We start from the raw sequence: 24,189 nt of genomic DNA, 5'->3' as shown, positions 1-24,189 counted from the left end.
AAAATCTGGAACCAACTTCCCAGGGAAGTGGTCCTCGCCCCTACCTTGGGCAAATTCAAGAGGAGGTTGGATGATCACCTGTCTGGGGTCTTGTGAACCCAGCATTCATTCCTGCCTGTGGCAGGGGGTCAGGCTAGATGATCTGTTCAGGTCCCTCCTGACCCTAGCTACTATGAAACTATGAAACCTTTGCTTATGCTAAAAGAAATGCATGACTACTACACATAGCACCACCACTTCAAAATCTGCCAACACAACAATACAGTTACGGCCTTGCTACTTTTTTCCCTACAAACAAATGCTAGTCACCAGGGCCCTATAGCAAACATTACTCCTATGTGCTTCTTCCTAGGGCACAGCACGACTTTGCAGGTCATTGCCCTCACTCAATAGAGCAAAGCCTACCAGGGCCTGCATTAAGTAGCTCCTAGGCCCAAGTATGTAGAACAGGAACACTTGCTCCCCACTTCCCTTTCCCTTTTATTTACTTCAACAGATCACAGCACTTTTCTTAGCACTTCAAGTCCAAACTCCTCCTGGGGCCTGGAGGCTCATTCAGACCAGCCCCATCTTCTAAACTCAGGAATTTCCTTTAGGGCCTGTGCACTCTCAGGTGCGCCCACCTTCTTCAGACCCAGGAAATCTACAGCCCCCTTCTGGGCTTGTGTACTATAAAGCAAAGAGACCTCTGCACCTAGGCTCAGGACTCTCACAGCCCTCCTTTCAGGGCACCGCTAGCTCAGGACAGCTGTGGCCCAGATCCAGTTTCTCTCAGGTAACCCATTTTCAATTTAACCCTTCCAGCCCAGAGCTGGAACGAGAGAAGGCAAATATGTGTCTCCTGGTTGGGCCAATGGGGAGGGAGGAAGAGACAGAGAAACCCTGCCCTACAAGACTGTCCAAGGTCTTTAGAGAAGCAGTGACACAAGTTTTCCCTACACAAAGTTTTCAGTCTCTGTGTCTGCCTCTGCCATGGCCTAGGCCCCCAGGTAGTCCCTACTCCTAGACCCCTAAATGACCACGGGGAGGGCTGGGCTGGAGCCCCTTTACTCTTCAAAGGGGACAGACCACCTTATCACATGTCAGTAGCATAGAACAAGTGAATGCCGAACATGCTTTTACAGTCTCTGCCTCTTGACCTGGAAGGATATATGATAATACATATGACATTCAGTTCTCTCTCTGTCCCAGTACTGAAGCAAATGGTATTTTACAGCTTTCTGCTTTTTATGGTTAATAAAAAGGACAGTCTTTCTCCCTGGAAGGATCCAAGCAACCTAGTAGCACTTACCAGTTTGGAAGTCAAGGATAGCCTTGAGCCAGCACTAACATTTCTACCTTAATTTACAAATCAGGTGTAGAGAGACAAACTCTTACATAAAGAAAACTATTAAGACTATTAAAAGGAACAGGACATCATTAGGCAAAACTATGTTGCATCCCACCATGGACCCAACACTAGGTGGCACTACTGTATCACAAACTACAGCTTACGCAGCGGCAGACAATGTTCAGTAGACATGGCAGAATTAGTTTTTTGTATTTTTCTAATTTTTACGGATAATATCAGTGTTTATTTTAAGCATTTGTTTAGATTTTTATCAATTTACATCATCAGGAATGAGCAAAATTAGGGATGTGGGAGCAGACCATTTATTAATGACAGTATACTATTATAGTTCAGTTTAACTGATCACCTGAACTATAGAATTGCTGCCAGCTGAGCAGCAGAGCTGCCATAAGTCCTGGCTCCTGTCGCTCATAGCTATCTCTGTATTCAAGCAGGATCTATTAACATCTCATTTCCCTTTTCTAAGCATATCTGACATGCTTGTCATTATGACATCAACAGGACACTTCTCCCTCCTTCCCTCTTCCTCCCAATTTCTATCAATTTATTGTTGGTACAGCAGTTTTGCCAGCTCTAACTCAAGCATCTGGAAGAAGGAGAACTTTTGTGATGGTACAATGTATCCTGTGAAGGAGCAGATTTCTCTCTTCCTCTGTCCCCCACATCCTTCTTTACATCTCTGTTCCTTATCTCAGCCTAAATGAACATAACAAATCATTTGCTGCCAATGTTCTCAGGAAAACAGCAAATACAAGTTACCTGTTTTACCAACATTTCAGAAAACCTGGAGGGTAATGCCTCTTGGTCCTATTGAAATCAATGATAAAACTCCCATAGACTTCAGTGGAATAAGGGATTCACTCTAAAAGATAATCGCTGTATGCTAATACATTTGTCACAATGATCAACTGACTCTGCATTTCAAAATTCTGATTAAATTATTAATAATGAACATGAAATTAATGCATAAACTGGACTCTTATGAGCAAGGATCCTGTTTCTTTCTGTTTAAATATAAAACATTCTCTGATTAAAAAATCCCAAGTCTGCGTTTTTCTGTAATTAAAATGAAACACCACTATATATATAGGTATCAGTTGGACACAATGTTGAAATGATATATTGATAATTTTAAAGCAGTTTGGAAGTCTGCTAATGCCTTAATCATTGTAATAAAATAAATTCTAAATACCTATATATTTTGGTGTTTGATTATGGTTTTTTTATTATAGAAAATCAGAGCTCCCTCTTCCCCCTTAGCTCACCAGGATATGGGTCCAGCTGCAGTTCCCCTCCTCCTGATATGCTGGTGTCATACCCCTGCCCATGCTGTTGCCTCTTGCTCCTGACCCACAGGCCCCCCAGCCCTGCTATTGCCTCTTACCACCAACCCACAGCCCCCTGAGCCCTGTCAGTGCCCCTCACTCCTGAACCACAGCCCTTGGCCCTGCTGGTTCCTCTCACTTGAGACCTGTAGCTCCCTGCCCCCTTGCCCTGCCGGAGGGGGCCCCCAGCTGCCAGGGCTACAGGGCCAGGAACACAGGTCTGAATCCCCATGGTCCCCTCAGCAGTGCTCAAACCCTGGCTGCCACCTGTGGGAAGCGGCAGCTGCTATGGCCAGAGTGGAGCATGGAGCCCGGCTCTCCCTTCCTCATGGGTGGCACTGCTGAAGAGGAGTCCAGGGTGTGGGTAGCTGCAGGCTGCCTGCTGTGGGTTTGGGCCTCTCTGTCCTGCTGCCCTCTCTCCGGAGGACTCACTGGCCCAGTGAGCGGGACCCAGCACAGCAGAGCAGAGCCGGGCAGAGAGGCTCAATGCCACCACTGGGAGCCCTGTGCCACCATGGCAAAGCACCCCTTGCCCACCTGGCAGCAGTGGGGGCCAGAACTCTGAGCTGCCACCCCATTGCTGTCAGGTGGGCAAGGGGTGGCTCATCATGGCGGTGTGGGGCTCCCAGTGGTAGCACCAAGCCTCCCCACCCTGCCAGGCTCTGCCACTCTGGGTCTTGCTCACTGGGCTATGGAGGCCCCGGGGGAGAGGGCAGCAGGGCGGGGAGCACTAACCTCACAGCAGGCAGCCTGTATGCACCCTTGCCTTGCACACAAATCTGTGGAGCACGTGTTCCCCAAGCCCCCCTGGGAATATGTGCAGTGGCAGGGAATAAGCCCCTTCGCTGCACTCTGGACGAGTAGCCTGAAGCTCTGTCCTGCTCCCCACCCAGGCCCTGTGGCTGTGCATTCCCACCCTGACCTCGGGCTCCAAGCCCCAGGCCCCTTGCACCACCCCAGCTGGGCAGTGTCCCCAGCCCTATCCAACTCCCTCCCTCCCTCCGTCGTGGTGAGGGACTCAATTCCACCCCCACTCCCCGGGAATTACCTGCAGGGAGCTGTGGGAGCTGCTTTCCACACTGCTTGGCTGCCATGTGCATGTGTATGTGTGCAAATACACATGGTGGCCCCTGTCTGATTGCCCTTGTCATTGAATCATAGAATCATAGAAGTAGGGTCAGAAGGGACCTTGTAGATCTTCAAGTCTGACCCCCTGCCTGGGCAGGAGGAAAACTGGGCTCAAATGACCCCAGCTAGGTAGGCATCAAGCCTCTTCTTAAAGACCCCCAGGGTAGGAGCCAGCACCACTTCCCTTGGAAGTTGGTTCCAGATCCTAGCCGCCCTAACTGTGAAGTAGTTCCTATGGATGTCTAATCTAAACCTACTCTCCAACAACTTGTGGCCGTTATTCCTTGTTATCCCTAGGGGTGCTAGGGGAAACAAGGTCTCCCCCAAACCCTTCTGGTCCCCCCTAGTGAGTTTATAGACGGTCACAAGGTCCCCCCTCAGCCTTCTCTTGTGAAGGCTGAAACAGGTTCAGGTCCTGTAGCCTCTCATTGTAGGGTCTGCCCTGCTGTCCCCGGATCATGCAGGTGGCCCTCCTCTGAACCCTCTCAATGCTGTTCACATCCCTCTTGAAGTGGGGTGCCCAGAACTGGACACAGTACTCCAGCTGTTGCCTGACCAGTGTCATGTAGAGGGGGAGGATCTCCTTGGCCCTACTTGAGATGCACCTGTGGATGCACAATAGGGTCCAGTTGGCCCTGGCGACCGTGACCTCGCATTGTCAGCCCAAGTTCATCTTGCAGTCAATAATGACTCCAAGATCCCTTTCTGCTTCCGTGCTCTCAAGAAGGGAGTTTCCCATCTTATGAGTGTGCTGCTGGTTACTACTGCCCAAGTGCAGCACCCTGCACTTGTCCGTATTGAAACGCATTCTGTTTTTGTTAGCCCACCCCTGCAACCTATCCAGGTCTTGCTGCAGTCTTTCCCTCCCTACTAGCGTGCCCACCTCACCCCAAATTTTGGTATCATCAGCAAATTTAAACAGGTTGCTTTTAACCCTGTTGTCCAAATCTCTGATAAAGAAATTGAACAGTGCGGGCCCAAGGACTGAGCTTTGGGGGACTCGCTGCCCACTTCCCCCCAGGTTGAATATGACCCATCCACCACCACCCTCTGAGTATGAGCCTTCAGCCAATTTGCAATCCATCTGACTGTGTAGGCATTGATGCCACAGTCGCCTAGTCGCCCTTCTTCCACTCCCCCCAGTCCCTTGCAGGCTGGAACTCTGCCAGCCTACATGGGGAAACTCACCATTTCCTGCATTTTTCTCCTTTAAAAGAGAAAAATCCATGTTTTTCTCCTTAAAAAAAAGAAGATCAGCGTTTGTCTGTGTTTTTCCATGGTGAATGGATTCCTGCTTATATCGTAACAAGTGGTTCACATATTGTGACTTTCCTTGCAGGCTATTCATTCGACAGACTTAAAAACTTAACAGAAACATCCAGTTTATGATTCTGAACAGAAACTTCTCAGCACAAGAATCATAGTGTGAGATATATGACTTCTATACAGTATGGAAATGAACTTTGGATGATCTTTGCAAACCACTTTATTTTTATGGAGATGTGTCTCATGCATTTTCTGCTTGTTTTGCTTTGTTTGCATTCAGTGGTTTGGCTGTTAGTATGGACCCCAGCTGCCTCTATGTTTGGATGTTTCTTTTCTCTGATAGTTCTCTGCACAGAGACTGAAGATATTAACAGAGGAAGTTTGTCTCTAATTCCACTTGGCACTGAATGTCAGAGGCTTGGCACAAGTTGGGGGACTGGACTCAATGGCTCAGGAAGCCTCTTCCAGTCCTATGTTCAGTCCAGGGTCTGTGAACATGGGGGGAACCAATCTTTGAGTCTGGCCAAGCCACACTTAACAGAGAATCTCAAGGATGAGGCCAGCTGTGGCTCTACACACTTTTATGTCTCCTTGACCACGGGTTGGCTCACAGCTTTAATGCAAGTTGCAGCCACCTTAGGGCTGCTCTAAGCCAGGTGTAACCAAGATGAGGCCCACCAGCTAGATCCAGCCCGCAGGGCTCCCTACAGGCCCAAGATCTGGCAGCATGGCAAGCAGTGGCAGTGTTAATTCTGGTAGCAACCAGAGCCATGACAATTAATCACTGTTGCTGTCAAATTATAGCCCCATGTGTTAGATGGTATGGCTCTGTGCTCCAGATCTGTTCCACAGACTGTCCTCACACCACTCACCTAGTCTGTGGGGCCAGATGAACTGGGCACCACTTCTCTAAACTATGGCCAGTAACTAAACCTCCCCCTCCCATGCAGTTTACCATATTACATGTTACTATCACAGAGATTTTAAAATGCAAGATTCAGGAGACAAAAAGCAATTTTAAAAATGCAAATTGCAACTTTTCCATTTAATTTTGTTCATTCTTATTTTGTAAATACAAATTCTTCTTTCATACAAAAACAGATCTAGGTACGTTTTCTAATAATTATCATTGTTGTACTGAAAACAAGAAAACAAGATGTTGAAATAAAACTTGTTATACATATAGCTTTACTGTACAATATGTTACTGTACAATTAAACAATACTTTGCATTTTATATATAATCTATATAGCATTTAACACATACTTTGAAATATACCTGCTCAGTGCAATCTATACTTTCACAATTGAACTAGTGACATCATCTTTAATAGCTTGAGATACTAATGCTGAAAGGTGTCTGTGTGTGTCTCCAATTTCACTGGGACAAAGACAGACAAAGCAATGTCTACTTAGGGCTTTTTGGAGCAAATCAACAGAACAGCTGGTAATATCCCTCCACGCCTTCCTTGGAAAGAGCTGTTTAAGAAGAGCTTGAACTAATGAGAGAGGTTTTGTTTTCTTGATGGAAATGACAAGATTTCATTAAATCTTGTGTTATAAATGCTGTGTTATCAACTCCCTGCTGGCTTCCTCACTGGTCAGGAGCCGTGAGCGCCAGGGGGGGCGGGGCCAGGAACCCCTCCCTAATCAGACTGTCCTGCCAGGGCCTGGCCACACCTCCCCTCAGCCCAGCACTGTAGAAGAGAAGGGAGGGCTGCTCTAGCACCCCCAACTTCTAGCCTGAGCCACTGTAGGCATGTGCCTGCATTTTCTTCAGTCCAGAGGGAATGCCTTTACAATTGCAAACTGGTTCAGCCTAGCCAGGTTAGACTAACCTGCAAAGATTCAATCAATTCAGACTCAGCCTTTTTGAATGTCTGTCCCTAGGTCTTATATTCTGTAACAGGTTTAAATAAGTTTCTGATTTAATAACAACTTCATTGCACTGGTCCCACTGAGTCAGCCACATTCCAAAGCAATGTATTATGTAAGTGGCTCTCCCTTAAGTTATATTAACTTCTATTTACACTAGCTTGATATCCTATTGGATAACCAAATATCTAATCTGGAAAATCGTAACTGTGGCAGGAAGCTCAAGGTGTCTGCCATTTTAAGAGGGAGGTAGCTTGCGAAGTAACTGGCAGATAGCCATGATGGCTAATGAGAACCTCACCTGATTAGGGGAAGGTTGGGCTTAGATTGGATATAAACTCAGATCCTAAGGCAAGCTAGCAGTATATCTTGGAGGTTGCGAAGAGAACATCTCTAGAGCAGGATGGCAGGAGCTTCTGAGTCCCAACATGGAGAGTACAGGTTTGGGAAGGGACTATGGGAAGGAGGAGGTCCCTGAAGGCCTACTAAGGGAGTCCAGGAGCCCAGAGAGGGGCTGAGTATGGGGCCAAAGGGTCCAGAAGCCTGGAGAGGGGCTGAGAATGAGGTCAGTGGGGTCCAGGAGCCCAGAGAGGGGCTGAGTGAGAGACTGGCTGAGTGAGTGTCCAGAGGGTCCAGGGTAGCCCTGGAGTGAGAAGTGTGAGCAGGGCCAGAGGGCCCAGAGGTTTGTAACTGAAGAGGGGCAAAGAGTGAAGGCTGGAAGTCTGCAGGCTGGAAGGGGCATGTCACATCAGTAGTGGGGTCCAAGGACCCCATAGCCCAGGAGGGGCAAGGGTAGAACCTAGAAGATGGTCCTAGGTAAGACTGAAAACTGCACCCTACCGGGGCTTGGGGTCACAGTGGTGGAGCTTCTTATAGCAGGGTAGCACTATAAAGTGCCACAGGTGACAAACCACAGGGAATGGTGATTATGGGGTGCCCCAAAACCCTAGCTTCTACTGCCTTGTGAGTTACCCTGTGGTGGGGAAAGGCTAGGGGAAAACACCCTGACAGAAAAGCACCAGGAAGAGATTTCTAGGGGACCTAAGGGTCCAGAAGCCCAGAGGGGAACAGTGTGGGTGACCAGTGGAGTCCAGGAGCCCAAGAGGGCTGGAGTGTGAGACCAGAACCTAGAGAGGAACTGAGAGAGCTCAAGCCCACAGGTGTGGCTTGTGTCAGCAGGGCAGGAGCCAAGAGAGAGTGAGTGGAACCAGAGCATCCAAGAGCCCAGAGAGGAGCAGAGTGTGAGACTGAAGGGTCCAGGAGCCTAAGAGGAGCAGTGTGGGGGATCAGACAGTCCAAGATCCAGTGAGGGGCAGAGCATGGATGAGAGGAGTCCTGGAGCCCAGAGACAGGCAGAGTGTGGAACCAGAGGGTCTGGGAGCCCAGAGAGGGACTAAGTGGGAGACCAGGGAATCCTGGGGTCTAGAGAGAGGCTGAGAGCATTGGCATGAGCTCAGGTGACATCAGCAAGTGATAACACCCATGAAGCATGGGGTGTGGCACAGATGGAGGCATACAATTAGCTCTTAAGTAAGGTAATAACCACGGACACCTGGTGGTCATTAGAGTGAAACCAGGCTTGGGAAACCCCGAGGGAAGCCTTTCTTATTTAAATAACAACCTACAAAAAGGCATGGTGGGTGAATGAAGGGATGGCTACATATAGAGCAGGGAAAAAAGAGTCCTCCAGGGACTTCATGGTCACCCCTGGAAGGCACCCTGCTCCAGTAACATTTGGAAAATATGAAGTCATAATGGTAGCACAAACATGAGTTAGTATAAGGCAAAACTGTCTCACGCTGGAGCTACAAGCAAAGAGGTTTCTGCTTAAGTGAAGAAGCTATGTATATAACATGTCTAAGACAACCAGAAGACACCCATGGGTTGCTTTGTCACTTGGTTTCTCTCATCCTAGCATGCTGCCTCCTTTCTTTTCCCTTTCAGAGAATGAGAAAATTGCACATCAAAGTACTTTATAAGTAGTCACCTATGGACCAGAAAGCAGCAGGAGGCAATTTAACAAAAGCCTATTTCCAGGACAGAAGCATGGATGAGAGGGGGCTGTTTGGCTTCTGACTGCTTAGCACAGGAGTAGGAGAGAGACAGAATTAAAGAGGAGTATGTTTGGAGGGGCGCCCTCCTCAGGTACCTTTTTATGCTCAGTAGAGGAGCTTCCTAACTGTCTATTTTCATCATTTTTAAATGTCCTTTTGATTAGCTTAAACACGCCAGCAACAGGCATCTCCATGCCTTGGAACCTGCTGATGTACTATCTCCTAAGCTACTCCCACAAAAAATATTCCTCCTTGGACTGCAAAAATTGCTGTCTGTGAGAATTCCTACACTTGCAGGTAAGGCCAGGATGAACTGTAGAATCTAGTAATTCATTTTCTCATTTGACTAAAATAATCTTTTTACCACTGTAAACCTGGAAGGAGGTAGCACTATATGGCAGTTTTTTTCTCTTCCCAAATAAAGATGAAACCATGCTGCTTTAGCAGTCAGTAATCAAGCTCCCATTGATTTCAACAGATTTAGGATTTCACTTTCTATGTTTGAGGTTTGGGGCTAAGTTATCTACTGGCATTATTGCAGTGTAGCAGCATTCAGAGGGGGCTTGGACTTGCCCTGAACCAAGAGGAATCATAGGATCCTATGATGTATTATGTCATAGGAACCTATGGTTCCCCTTGGTTTGGGGCAAATGAAATTCAACTTCAGAAAAACATCTGATGCATGGTCAGGGAAGAAGAGAGTGGCAGGAAACAGCAATGCCCACTAAAAATACTTGATTGTTGCAAAACAGTCCAACAAAGCTTCTAAAAAATCTGTATACCATTTGTCTTTGAAGGGATTCAGTGCAACACAGACAGGAAAGGACATTTGGGAGCTGCAGTGAGGAAAGAATGAGCTCCCTACTCATTCTCCCACCTTCTAAACAACAGAGCAAAAATGAGACATGAAAAATATGCCTGATGATTTATGGATGTTTAATACTGCTGGCAGCATTGCTCTCAAAGCTACTGAGGCAATTCAGGATATCCTTCTCCCATTCATTCCTCTTTTACTAGGCTTTCCCCAAGAAAGAAAATACTTTAAAGAAGAGCTTAGGTCAGTACTTGGGAACCCATTCCTCTCCCTTTTCCCAAATTTAAAAACATAGGGCCCGGTCCTGCAAAGATCTTTAGGATAAATTTAAGCAGGCTTGGTGCCAAAGTGCTTGGAGATGCAAGCAAGAAACATACACAGGCGATTTACTTAGCTACAAACCACAGGAAATGCATAAAGGAAGGAACAGATACACTTCTCTTTAGGAAGATACCAGCTCAGACTCTCTGGTGTGGTGTGGCTGCTTTGTGTTGCTCTGTGGGAGACAATGAATTTAGAGCCAGCAGAGCTGGCCACTGGAAGGTAACTTCAGCATAAGGTGATCATGCAATAAGACAGAGCTAATGTGATAGCTCTGCCACCCACAGACCTCCAAACCACTGAATATTAAGTCAGAGAGGTAGCTGGAAACAGAGAAGGAATTTTCCTGGCTTGTGCTGTATACATTAATCACTGTCTGCTTTGGGACTTATTGCACACTCATCTCCCTTTGTTCTTAAGCTCTACTAACTCCTATTATATCCAATGTTTGCAATTCCCACTTACTCAGGAATTCAGACCATCAGTCTGTGTGACATCTATATATAAGGCATGAAGAGGCTATTTGCACTGGCTTATCTGCCTGCCTCTGTGCTGTGGTCTTCTTAGTGCTATCCATTCCAATGTCAATCTTTACAGTTTTTGGTGCCTTGGAATTCAGAATTGCCTTCACAGTGCTCTGCAGTATGGTAAAATAAACTCTTCAATGACAGCCATAAGGGTAGTTGCTCCGAATGGTATAAATAGAAATATGTCCATTTTGATTATTATAGTATTTAGTTTGGGAGAAGATGTATTTGCTTTGTTCATTTCTCCTGAGGAAGTTTTTAAAACACTGATATCCTCCTGGGAGTCTGCACCAACCTGCCTTGCATGGAACAAATCAGTTTATAAATAAAGGAAACAACTCCATTTCAGTTCTGTCCTTTGTAGTTTTCTTTAAATGGTTCACCATCTTTGTCCTTCATGGACATATTTCTCCTGAGTCCTGCTACCACACTGGAGGAGGAAGCCTTTCTAAAGGTTGTAAGTCTCCTTCGAAAATTGCCCCCTGAAAAGAAATAGAGGAGTGGGTCAAAGCAGCAATTTGAAGCTGCCAGAGGAAGGGTCACTACCACTGCTTTCTGCAAATATATGGCATCACAGTTGGTGCTGTTCCCCTTCAGAACATGAAGGTGGACTGTGCGTAGAATATGATAAGGCGTGAAGCTGATCAAAAAAGTAGCTGTTACAACTATTATCATCCAGACAGCCCTCAGACGAGTAGCCTGATTCTTCTTTAATGAATTTTTCAGTAAGGTCTTTATGATCATGGTATAACAGATAGTTATGACAACAAAGGGGCAAATGAAGCCTACAAACAGTGCAATCAAGTTCAGGATTATAACCATATTTGTCTTCAATGCATTTTCTGGAGGTTCAAAGCACTTTGTTTTGTTGTCATAAGAGTAAGATCCATTCAGCAGGAAGGGAGAACTTGTCACGGTGACAAAAATCCAAATGCCGATGCATACCAGTTTAGCCTTTTTCTCAGTTACCAAATTGAGATTCTGGACAGGGAAAACTATGGCTATGCAGCGAAAGAAGCTCATTGCTGTCATAAAAAAAATGCTACAATACAGGTTGACATACAGTGCATAGGAAGAGAGCCTGCACAAGAAATCACCAAAGAACCATTTGCCTTTGTGAACATAATACACAATTCGAAGTGGCAGTGTGCATACACAGAGGAGGTCTGACACTGCCAGATTAAGCATATATATCTGGAAGGCTGTCTTCTGTTGGTAGGTTTTTATGAGGACATACAGAACAATGCAATTTCCAACAAAGCCCAGAATAGTCACCATAGAGTACAATGTGGAGTACACTTTGTTTCGGAAGTCATCAATGGCATGGTGGCATGATAAGTTGCTATAAAAATCTGTTGTATTTTCTGCAGCAGCCATCTGCTCTGCCTGGAGATGTTACCTTGAAGCCAACAGCCTAAAGATAAAATAATGAAAATGAGTATTATAAAGCAATACATCAAAATAAAATATAATGATTAAATGGAAAAGAGAGTGCTTTTTGAAGAGTAAGAGCTAGGAAGGAAAGAAGACAGATGGTGAACTAATATGTTAAATACTCGATGCTGTAAGTATCCATGCAAAAGGTAGGGGTTCTTATATCTACACTTAAAGTTAGTATTATAAATATTAGAAGTAGAATTTTCAAAATCCTTAACACTGTCCAGATTCTTCTGTGATTGAAGTCAGTGGGAGGTTTACCATGAGCTCCTATGGGAGCAAATTTAGGTCGCTGCTGAGATCTTACAAAAATCCCATTCTTATTTCAAGTCACCTGTCAACTTTTGTGATGCTGCAGAGTTTTGCATCACTCTTAGATTTCTTTGCATTAGGTAATTGTACAACCCCCCCCCCCCAAAACAAACCAACAAAAAGCCACCATTGGATCCTACCTCTGTTTGGAACCAAATATAATGGAAACAAGACTATTTTGGCTTCTACGCTGTAAGTCTCATGTAAGCTAAATTTGCAGGCAGTAAAGGAGGAAGAAATAATTGACAGCAATATCATCACTGAGACACTAAGACACTGAGACACTAAGAGAGACAGCACTAAAAATAGTCATTAGTAGCTAAAGTTTTCTCCTATTCAAACATTAAAAAATATACATTGGCCAATATCATCACTGATTGGCCAATGTATATTTTTTAATGTTTGAATAGGAGAAAACTTTAGCTACTAATGACTATTCTTAGTGCTGTCTCTCTTAGTGGCTGGCGAATACCAGTTCTCTGCATCCTATCTTTGTGCTGCCTTATACCAGGAAACATGTCAGTAGGGGAAAGACCACATAGCAACTTCTAAAGCTTTTAAAAAGAATGCTCAAACAAGCTTTTTCAAGTAAAAATAAAAGTTTACAAAAACTTTAAAAAGTAACCATGAAGAATGTTCCAGATTGAAACTGCAAACAGCTTGAATAAATGCTTGTTAGCTGTTAAAATATTTCTGCATTGGTCTAAACTTCACTTTGGAGTAATAAAACAAACACATAACCTGCCACATTAATGCAATACATAGTCACAGTCCATTTGTTTCGCTCTTATCTGTTACATTTAGCACAGAGGCATACTAGTGCAAAGCTCTGCAGACAAACTGGCTCTGTGGGCTTCCCCAAACCACTTCAGCTCATAAGGGAAGACATTTATTAATAGTCATCTAAAAACATTTTGGGAGTGATAGGATATTTTTTAAATTTGTGTAAGGCAATGCTATTGAAACAATGTTTAATGATGTTAACATACCATTTCAGGCTTTATCCTTCTTGCCTATGTGGTATGTTGTTGGGGCACTACCAAGTCTCCACTAAGGAGGATTTAATTGGCTTCCCTTCTGCTATGGAAAGGATATACTAAGATGACTACTAAAGAACTCAAAGAGCATAGATGCACAGGGGAAGGCAAGGTGACTGAAGCAGGAGGCTTGATGCTCCTGCTTCTTGAAAGAAGGCAGCCTGTGCGAGAAGCACCTTGCAGGTGTGGTAGGGGGCAATTAGGAGCCATAGGACGTAAAGAGGCTGGTCTAGCGGAATATAAGCCCAAGGCTTCAGTTGAGCAGGCAGTCTAGTCCTGAGACCTGTGGAAGGAAGAGCTCCTGAGCAGCAGGACTACAGCATGGCTCATGACTGATACTGAGATGGGGTAGGTGAGACCAGTGGTTTAGGGATTGAGACTGTAGGGGTGGTGGAGGTCTCAACTGGACCAGGAGGAGGGCCAGGGCCTGTGGGATAGGGACCAAGATCAAGGAGCAGGGCCACAATTGGGGCCAGGGTCCTGTTGCCCAAAAGGTCTCAACGGGTCTAGGACTGAGACCAAGACACAAGACCTAGATGTAGGGGCCAAAGGTCAAGGAGGGGCCGTGGACAGAGACTGCTGGGACCAGGGAGTCTGGAGATCTCAACTGGCCTAGGAGCAGGGCCAGGGCCCAGGTGGAGAGGTCACAGGCTGAGGGGGGCCACAACTAGAGACTGACATGGGCAGGGACCCACAATCCAGAGGAGGGCAGAGACAGGACCAGGGGCCCAGTCTGAGAGGCAGAAGCAGGGTTAGGGATTCAGAGCCGTGTCTGGGAGTAGCCAAGATGGGTGAAGTGCTTGGACATGGATGGAAAGAAACATGCCTGAGCCCAGGAGGGGCAGAGGATGCAGGCTGGAGCTAGTGAATGATTGGTAATCTCTGTGAAGCTTGGATGTGGCTAAAAGTGGAGATGAGGAGGTCATGTAATTAGCCTTTAAGGTGATGAGCTGTGACATGTGAGTTCACTGGTGGGAGATCTTGCCTGGGGAGCCCTGAGGCAGCCTTCTTGCTTATAAAGACATAATTATAGCAAGGTGTGGCAGGAAAGTTGAAGGTAAGATAGCCCTTGTCGCCTCTGCTTTCCTTGGGGCTAAGGGGGTTCCCAGGGGCTTGTGGCCACCCTTGAGGAGGACCCTGTTACAGTGAGACACACAGATGTTGGAGACTTTGTTGAACCCTAGTCTGGGGATTTTTTGTTAGTTCTGTGTATGGTTATTTGTTCTGTTTATGCTTAATGGGCTTGATTTTTTTCCCTCTCCCCTGAAAGTGATCAGCTTCCACTTGGGTACCTAAAGGAAGCTACCAGGCTTCCACAAATGCTCAGGACCCAGCAGTCCCCCTTTTCAAAATCTAACCACTTAACTGAGGTGTCCACATTGGTACACAGTACACTCTTTACATGTATTTGGTGCTTAATTTGCATTTTCCAAGAGTAAAAGGGGAGAAGAATTCACAGGTGCTTTCTGACAAACAGTGAAAATAATTCAAATTCTTCTCATGATTCAGCCTGAGAATCCACTTTTAATTCTGAGGTCATTTACAGTCCTGTGTGGTACAAAATAGATCAACAAGTGAATTGAAATGATATGACCTGAAAAACAATCATGCCTATGGCAGGTGGCATTAGTGGTGCTGACAGTACATACCCATTGTGGCTATGATAGTCCAAGTTTCAGAGACAGCAGCAAATTCTTCCATCAACAAAAGTGTTGCTTGCATATGACTTTTGCTATATAATTTCCGGAGAGCTTAGAGTGTCAAACCCAACACGAGATACTGGATGTTCTCCAGGTTTCCACTAAGCCTTTGCCACTAGTCTAAAATAAAATTTTAAAAATCAAACTGTTGAGGCTCTGTGGAAGACAGGGAAGCTGCACAGGTACAAATAAGTACAAGCCAAATCTGACCCAGTATTTACAATGACAAAATAAGCTGTATTGTAAATTAACTGTAATTGATTTTCTTTGCTCCCATTAAGTTCTTGGGAATGAAAGTAACAAGGCAGAAGCTACTATTATCAGCTTTTATTAGGAGTTCTTGACCTGGGCACTTTGATTATCATATAAAATGAAGCTTTGCTTGCTGAACCCTATCCTATACCATGTTTGCTTCATGGTGTTCAGCATTAATAAGCAGCAAGTTGGGTGTTAATACATTAATATTTTCCTCCTGAAAATATGGATTCAAATTTTCATTCATAAATGAAAATGATATCAGTCCATTATCTCAACTTAATACCATGCCATAGAAGACCACCTGCCCTGCTTTCATAGCCACCAGTGTTATTGTCCACTTTGGATCTACAAAGGTATCACTAGAATTTTCAGTAGTTCTTTCTCATGCTGGAAAATCAGACAAGATAGAGAGGCTTCTCAGTGTGGACATACATGCAGATGTGCTAGTCTAGATCTGGAAGAGCAATGGTGAGTTTCACTGGGAAAGCTCTACAGGGAAGCCTGCATGGCACTTCCTTGAATTATGTTTAACTAGTGACAAGAGACCCTTAACTGTTTTAATGTGTTAGGCAATCAGGATCTATATGTGAGACAAGGGCCTAACATAAGAAACCAACTCAAGAAAAGAGCTTGAGAAAACTTCAGTGCACTTTAATATTAGTCTGTTCCATAACCACCGGTTAGATTCATGATTTGTGATGCAAATAATTCAGCTAATATAAGACTGGGCAAATTCTATTAAATTGTATGAAGGAGATAGTTAAAAGAGGTACTATGGAGAGATTAACATTTATTCTTAAGACAATAAACAGTACAGAGCCTGGTTGATCATTCTGAATAAGTACAGCCAACGGTTGTGCAAGCAGTTACATCAATTCAATTCTCTGAGGGCAAATGCCTAGCTCAGGCATTTAACGATCAGTTTTGGTTCCCTTTAAAATGGGACAACTTCTGTATCAGCAATCGGTATGCCCAGCAGCAGATGCTGAACAATAAGATTATCATCACACGTCGGTGGTTTATAAAGAATTGTCCATCGTGTCTTTAGACATGAGTAAAATTTTGCACTGTATCCTCAGAGCCACCTTTCAGCAGTGGGGAAATTCTTGTTCTGCCTGACTAGGAGCATAATAAGCAAAAAACCTCTCCTGCTTTCTGAGACTACAGCTTCTTTAAATGGGTTCCATTTTGATTTCTCAGTTTTGCAGAGACATTTAGAATAGTGGACAGCCTGTTTATGTTTCATCTTAAAAAGTTTAATCCCACTCCTGCTTGATGCCCAAATACTGTGACCATCCGTAACTCTACATTTATTATGGACTGACAGCACTGCAGTAGTGCTTAGGAACCCTACACATGGAACAGGGTTCCACTGGGCTAGGTGCTGCACAAACAGAGGACAAAAAGCAGGTCCTTGCCTCAGTGAGCTTATATATGTATAAAAATTGTATCTGCATGAACTTACGTGTCATGCTGTAGTTTTTAATTTTTTCCCCCCATATAAATAGTCTCAGACATCTTGGATCAGGTATCTTTTTTACACTGTGCTTTTATTCCTCTTCCAACATTATGAATCACTACCATGTAGTAAGACTAGAGTTTAAGATTGGTCAAATTATTCAGAAGTAGGACATCCAAATGTGGATTATGCAAGTCTTCTCAGCCAATTTGACATTTGTAACACTAACATTCTGTGAAGTCTAGATGTGTTACAGTATATCTATCTTTAGAAATATTTTTCAAAGTTTTGAAATGCGACAGGGACTGTGTCTTGTATTTCTCCATTTCTGAAGCTTTATCTCTAGTTACCATTAAACCTACATTCTGAAATAAGTATCTAAAAAGTTTTCTATAAAAACAACAGTCTTGTGGTTTGATACTTCAAGCTAGTCCCTGGGTTTCCTCAAGAGACAGAGGAAGTCAGTCTCCCTTCAACAGAATGGTCCAGTGTTGTTTCAGCTGGTTCTTGGAAAAGAGAAGTGGTTGCGGTGGGGAGAGACTATGGCTGTAATTGGGAAGATGCAATGCGAAAACTTAAACAAACCAGGGCTACAGCACATTTGCAGACCTAGCTCCAGTATGGCTCCAGATTTATCTCAATTTTGGCTGAGTTTAGGACTATTTGTACTATTTGCTCAGTTCTACCATCAACCTGGGACTTATTTAAGCCCATTATCTACAGCAGAAAGATTCATATCCCATCATTTGTTCCTTGAGGTACCTAATCTGCTCCAGATATTAATTACTTTGCCTAAAGTGGAATTCAAAGAATGGTCAGATATAACTTCACCAGTTATTTCAAAACAGCTTTAATGCTTTAGAGATAATATTTGTCAGGTATCTGAATAGCATTACAATGTCTTTTTAAATAACCTCACTCATTTGTAACCAAAAATCAAAAACTTCAGATAAGAACATACACAGCATTCAAGAAAATAGGCTCGTTATAAGCAAATTCATATCTGATTATTTTTATGTGCAGAAACATATATGTTAAAAAATATTTGCAAGTTGATGATTTTAAGAAAGGAAGTTTAAGAAAGGGAAGAAGGATCTGAGGAATTACAGCTCGGTCAGCCTCACCTCAGTCCCTGAAAAAATCATGGAGCAGGTCCTCAAGAAATCCATTTCTAAGCACTTAGAGAAGAAGAAGGTCATTAGGAGCAGTCAGCATGGTTTCACCAAGGACAAGTCATGCCTGGCCAACCTGATTTCCTTCTATAAGATGACTGGCTTTGTGGATGTGGAGAGAGCAATAGATGTGGTATACCTTGATTTTAGCAAGGCTTTTGACACTGTTTCCCACAACATTCTAACAAGCAAGCTAAGGAAGTCCATGCTGGTTGGATAATTGGACTGTAAAGTGGATAGAAAACCTCTTAGATTGTCAGTCTCAAAGGGTAGTAATCAATCGCTCTGTCTAGTTGGCAGCCGGTATCAAGAGGAGTGCCTCAGGGTGCCTATACACAAGCAGTGAGGCTGGTTCGATGTGCTGTAATTCCAGCGTGTTGGAGCAGACTCAATTCATCGAGTTGGCTGGAGCATGATAATTACCATGCTCCAGCAGACTTCGGTGTCTCATGTATCAGCATCCCTGTGATTAAAAATAGTGGTGGGAGCGCTTTAACTAAAGCTTGTTTGAGCTTTGGATAAAGCGTGCTTAAAAATGGTGGCAGGGACAGTTTATTCAAAGCTCGAATGAGCTTTAGTTAAAGTGTCCCCGCCACCATTTTTAAGTACAGGGATACTGATACATGAGACTCTTGGGGTGCTTTAATTAGAGCAGCTGAGATTTTCTAAGTATATATATATGTTCTGAGAGCTACTCTAATTAACGCCCCCCCTGGCCCCACTCCTGGAGCATGTGTATAAATGCCCTTAGGGGTCAGTTCTGGGGCCAGTTTTGTTCAATATCTTCATAAACAACCTGAAAGATGGGATGGAGTGCAGCCTCAGCAGTTTGCAGATGACCCCAAGCTGGGAGGAGTAGTAGATATGCTGGAAGGTAGGGCTAGGATTCAGAGATACTTAGACAAATTGGAGGATTGGAGCAAAAGAAATCTCATGAGGTTCAATAAGGGCAAGTGCAAAGTCCTGCACATAGGGCGGAACAATCCCATGCACTGGTACAGGCTGAGGACTGACTGGCTAAGCAGCAGCTCTGCCAAAAAGGACCTCAGGGTTACAGTGGGCAATGAGCTAAGTACGAGCCAATAGTGTGTCCTTTTTGTGAAAAATATATATGAAATGAAAATAATCCAAAAATTAGACATGATTTAACTTTGTTATTTTTAAGTTTCATATGTGAATTACGCTGAAACCTTACATTAAATAACTGCCTAAACAAATAGCATAGACAAACAAAAGATGCTTCTGTTCTATTTTAAAATGACAGCTAGAGTATAATCAGTATAATAATTTCTGGAGGTTTTAATAAAGTGAACTAAATTCAATTTTCTCTTAGGCTGAGATACCTGAACTAGCTGAAGATGCTATTAAATTACATTAAATTGTTCATAAGGATTAGAGTCAGGAAAAAACTATCATTATTCAGAATAACCAGAAAAGTATGATAAATTACAGTGCATAGGTTTGTTTCAGACTGCCAGATTGGTATAGTGACATCTTTTCTAAGTATACATGTATGTTGTGTTGCAAAGTGCACATGGCACAGGCATTCACCAGAGACAAATAGCGGCAGTGCAAGGTGCTCCATCACTACCTGTCCTCGAGAAACCAAACATCCACACCATGTGTGGATGCAGCCATTGAAATCAACGGGATAACGCCAGTGAAAAATTACTCCTCTGTCGAGTACTGAGAGGATGTGTGCTATAAGAGGGTCTAACCTTTCTATTACCCAATTGTTTTGCCTATTACATTTTTAAATATCTTTCTTTAGTCCATTTTAGATTAAAGTCAAGAGACTAATGCAAATACTTTTCAGTTATATGCATTGTGCAAGTCCTGCCTCCCCCAATTGTTTTATTGCATCATGCAATCAAGTAGATGTGTGCCCATCCCCAGATCCTATCCTATCGCTGCATTTCACACCAGCATCAGAAAAGAGACCTGTAGTGAAGTGTCACATAAACCACTTGTGAAAGGTGCTAGATTGAAGTTGCAGCCCTGTTTAACCCAGAAACCACAGAGACAACAGCAATGCAGGCTCCCTCACACTGTCCTATTGATCAGTTTGCTGTAATTCTGAACCAGAAGGGCCATCTCTAGGCTTGTGACAGTAATTCAGTCTTTGGGTTCACTGACTCCTTGAGCTTTTTAGTAGGCTTTGTCTGGGGATATCCCAGGATAGCTGCATTAGGCCAAATCCTTTAAGTGTGGACAGGCAAAGCCACACCCTGTCAATTTGGCATATACAGCCTTTCCACAAGGTGGCTCTACTGGCTATGCTGGTATGGCTATTGCAGCAGACACTAGGCAATTTAGAGATAAAGCCTGGGGAATGGATGCACATGCTGAGACAGCTCCCTGATGTCCAGATTTGAATTGGGCTAGAGAAAACCTTGCTTGAGTATCCCTATGTTTGTCCAACTGCAGTGCAGAACTTGCCTAAGAATGTCAGTTAATCTGTTAAGTAGTGGGCCAGTTTTCTGAAATGAAAATCTGTCTCCTGAAAAGCTGTTAAATAGCATGGATAGCTAATCTGTGCTGGATTTAAGTCAAATTAGATACAAAAAAAATCTTCTAACACCAATCCTATGAATCTTCTTGTTCAATAATTCTCAACCTCTTTAGACTCAAGGCATCCCTTGATAGACTTGAGGCACTCTGAACACATCATCTCTTAGTTTTCACTAAGTTTTTGACTAACGAAAGATAATAGAGCAATTATTCTGTTCCAAAGGACTTAGACCACCGTAGCCAGAATATTTTATCACTGTGGATTCCTATTTAACTCACAAGGTAAACCTAGAGATTTGTTTGCACGCTTAAAAGTGCTAAAATCCCGTGGCATGGCACCCTGGCTGAGAATCACTGGTCTAGTTTGTCAGCATCTTCCTGTATCATCTAATAGGATTTCTGTGGTATTGGTTAATTGCATTGGATATATTGTGCATTATTATTTTTTTTATAAAATGTTATGTAGATGGCAAAATGTCTTTGCCATTCTGATTCAATGCTACTCATTTCTTATTCTGGATATTCTGTAGAGATATTAACTTTTAAGAAGATACGGCTTGAAAGATCATTGACATTTTTCCCCTCTGTTTCATATTTTCCATAAAAATTAAAAGTAATCACTAAGTGTAGAATAGTTGGCCTCTTCTGAACAGTCTCTTAAAACGCTTTCCCATTTCTGAGACTCATAGGCTTTATAGCCTATATTTCATTTTGTTTCTCAGCTAGCACGAATTAGCTTTTATCAAATAAACTCTAGCAATAAACTTCATCAATTTCTTCCTACTGGTTGCGGAAGAACTGGGCACTTATTGGGATTTGGATTTTATTATTTCTGTTTTGCAATTTGATAGTCTAGTATTGTGCTTATATCCAAATACACGCTAAAGCAACTCAAATCCTTAATATTATTCCATTCCTGCTGCATAAAATATTTTCTTTACCCCTGTTCTTACCATTAATTCAGGTTTACTAGCAAAAACTGTGTGCGCCTGTCTGGACATGCCTTTACAACCATTCTGAACTGTTTTCTAACATAGTGGTTAAAATGCAGATGGGCTATAAGTCACACACTTATTCAGGATTTTTAACAGAATCAGGTGGAAGTTTTAGTTTCTGTTACATCTGCTTGGATACAAATAACATACAATCAAACTGCAGGCCTGATTCAGGATTTCTGTGATGATCTGATTACCTTTTACCAGTTTGTTTCAGATACCGTTGGTCAGGGGGAGTGGATTTTCAAGAATCCCTGGCTGTTTATGCCAAATCTAACAGCATGGGATAGGGATCCTTTCAGTATCCTGGCACTTTCCTAATAATTATTCAATTTTCTTCTTCTAAAAGGGTACATTGTAAATTGATTGGTTTAGCCTAACTGGGAAATGGTGGGCTTCTTTGGTTATCGGTGACATCATCAACATTATTACTACTACTGTTACTGTTGTTGTTACTATTATTTAAACTGAGAGCTTAGTGTCCTCAGAAAAACTGTCTGCTTTCAAACACCTACAGAAAAAGAGACTGTACTTACATACCCTCAATGAATATCTTAGGAGCACGAGTGCATCTAGAGGAATGCACTGGTGCAGTTGCACCCCACATCCCCCTTTGATTCTTGTTCCATCCTAGGTTTAAAACCAACTGCCCGTCAGGGGTAGCGGCATTTCTGTTCGGGCATCTGTGAGAGCCTCAAAGGAACTCACTGATCACTAGAAAATACCTGATTTTTTCTAAAACCTTAATTCTACAGGTGTTAATGACCCCTCTCTCCTTTTTTAAGGTCTTGATGTTGCACCAAATAACCTATCCTTTCTTTTGCAATTCCACTAACTGTTTGCTGCACCTGGTAACATATAATCCTTTTCACAGCCCTGCGGACTGTTTTTTAACTCATTTCAATACAAGTTATGTTTGTTTTCTCTTCCATATTAAAGTGAAAAATACCGCCCAGGGCTGTATTAGTAAAGCTTCTAATGTCTTTTTACCTGGACAAAGATGTTTTGTGTTCTTTGGGATGATGCTCCTCACCTTTTCAAAACTCTACATCCCTCCGTGCCTGGGTGCAGTAGAAGAAAATAGCACCTGACGGATGCCAGAAACCCATCGTTTTCAAGCCAAGATGTAGACCATTGCGGCTCTAGACCCACAATCAGACAGCTATATAACAGCACAGTGCTGTGCAAAGATTTGGGTGCCTTGCTGGGGGCTTGTGCATACCTAGATGTCAAAGCAGATCCAGAGGGGCTGCAGTGCCATGGCTGCACCCCCCTTTTGGATTGGGTCACCCCGTGTGAGCCTTGGGGATTTTTTAAAGTTCCTAAAGCAGATGAAAATGCTCTATCCCTTCCCCTTCCCCATCAAAGGGGTGCCTCCTCCCTCCAACTTCCCCCCATCCCCACTGTCCCGAGGGTGGAGAAGCCCCAGAGCCACTCATGTCTGCACCCAGGGTGGGCCCCACTGGGGATGAGGACAGGGGGGACAGGTAGGGGCTGCTGTGATCGGGAGGGTGTGGGGAACTCTCCAGTCACCCTGTGCTCTCTGTCCGCTCCCCAGCTATGCCCAGCCCGGCTGGCTCCGGAGCTCCTCTGCCCCCAACCCTGGTGAAGGCAGCAGGGGTAGGGTGGCGGGGAAGGAGTTGCCTCGGAGCAGGGACGGGGTTTTCACCTGCTGGAGGACTTCCAGGACTGCCCCGGGGCCCCGCAGCCTGGTGTGCCCGCACGGCGGGGCACGGGGTGCGGCTGTGGCACACCGCGGATCTGCCCCTGCCCCTGCCCAGCCACGAGCGTTTCCCCGCGGGCTGCACCAGGCGCCCAAAGCCTCTCTGCAGCCGGGGCAGAGCAGCCCGGGCCCGGCTTGCACCTGCCCGCAGCGCCCCGCCGGCGCCTCTCACCTCCGCCTTCGCGCGCGCCTCTGCCCGCCGCAGTCGCAGCCGCCTGGAGCGAGGAGGCGAGCCCGGCTCCTGGGAAGAAGCCCTGGTGCAGACAGCCTCCGCCCCGGCCAGGCACGGACGAGCCCGCGGTCCCTCCGCAGCTGTGTCTTGAAGGGAGCTGCAGGCGGCGCGAGAGGGGGGTGCTTTCCTTCCCCCGGGCTGTTTGTAAACGTCAGGCCTGCCGGCTCGTTTCCTTCAGTCCTGCGGCTCCGAGCCGCCCTCCCATGGCCGAGTCCAGTGCCGCCTCGCCTGGCTCCTGCAGGCACGGGGGCAAAAGCAGGGGCTCCTCTTTCAGAGCCGCCAAACAGCCATGCCCTTCACTTCAGGAGGTGGCATGGCCGGGCTCCTGGCTGGCAGGTGCCCGCTGTGGAGCTTGGTGAGGACGTCTTCCCAGGGAAAGCAAGAGCCAGTTGGTTTTTATCTTCCAACAGCATGGATTTGGACAGAGAGGTGGGCACAGGGACGGGGAGACTGGCTCACCTCCCGTTCTGAGGCTTTAACACAACCACCACGGAGTGTAGAATAGTTGGCCTCTTTTGAACAGTCTCTTAAAATGCTTTCCAGTCCTTGTACTATTCACTCCAGCCAGAAGAGCACACACCTACTGCCCAGGCTTCCTCAGCCTGGCAAAGAGTCTTTAAACTTGAACACTGGCTAAAAATAATTTTTTCCCCTAACTACTTAAGTTGGTGTAATAAAAGATATCAGATTCAT

At 44.6% G+C, this 24,189-nt stretch overlaps 1 protein-coding gene across 2 annotated transcripts; it reads right to left on the bottom strand.

The window, feature by feature from the left end:
* Window positions 1-6,081: 6,081 nt before the first annotated feature.
* Window positions 6,082-23,764, bottom strand: CYSLTR1 (cysteinyl leukotriene receptor 1). Of its 2 annotated transcripts, none has more exons than XM_006265312.4 (2): window positions 23,437-23,764; window positions 6,082-12,074 (listed from the first exon to the last, which is right to left on the bottom strand). In XM_006265312.4, exon 2 carries the CDS (start codon window positions 12,035-12,037, stop codon window positions 11,006-11,008), a length of 1,032 nt encoding a protein of 343 aa, XP_006265374.1. In that variant the 5' UTR covers window positions 12,038-12,074; window positions 23,437-23,764; the 3' UTR covers window positions 6,082-11,005. The 2 variants fall into 2 exon arrangements, with proteins under 2 accessions (XP_006265374.1, XP_059588739.1); XM_059732756.1 differs by lacking the exon at window positions 23,437-23,764 and adding an exon at window positions 15,096-17,109.
* Between the last annotated feature and the right edge of the window lie 425 nt (window positions 23,765-24,189).

This window comes from Alligator mississippiensis, chromosome 8 (assembly GCF_030867095.1).
Source record: "Alligator mississippiensis isolate rAllMis1 chromosome 8, rAllMis1, whole genome shotgun sequence".
In the NCBI taxonomy this organism is placed as follows: Eukaryota; Metazoa; Chordata; order Crocodylia; family Alligatoridae; genus Alligator; species Alligator mississippiensis.
This window is presented reverse-complemented; position numbering and strand designations above follow the sequence as displayed.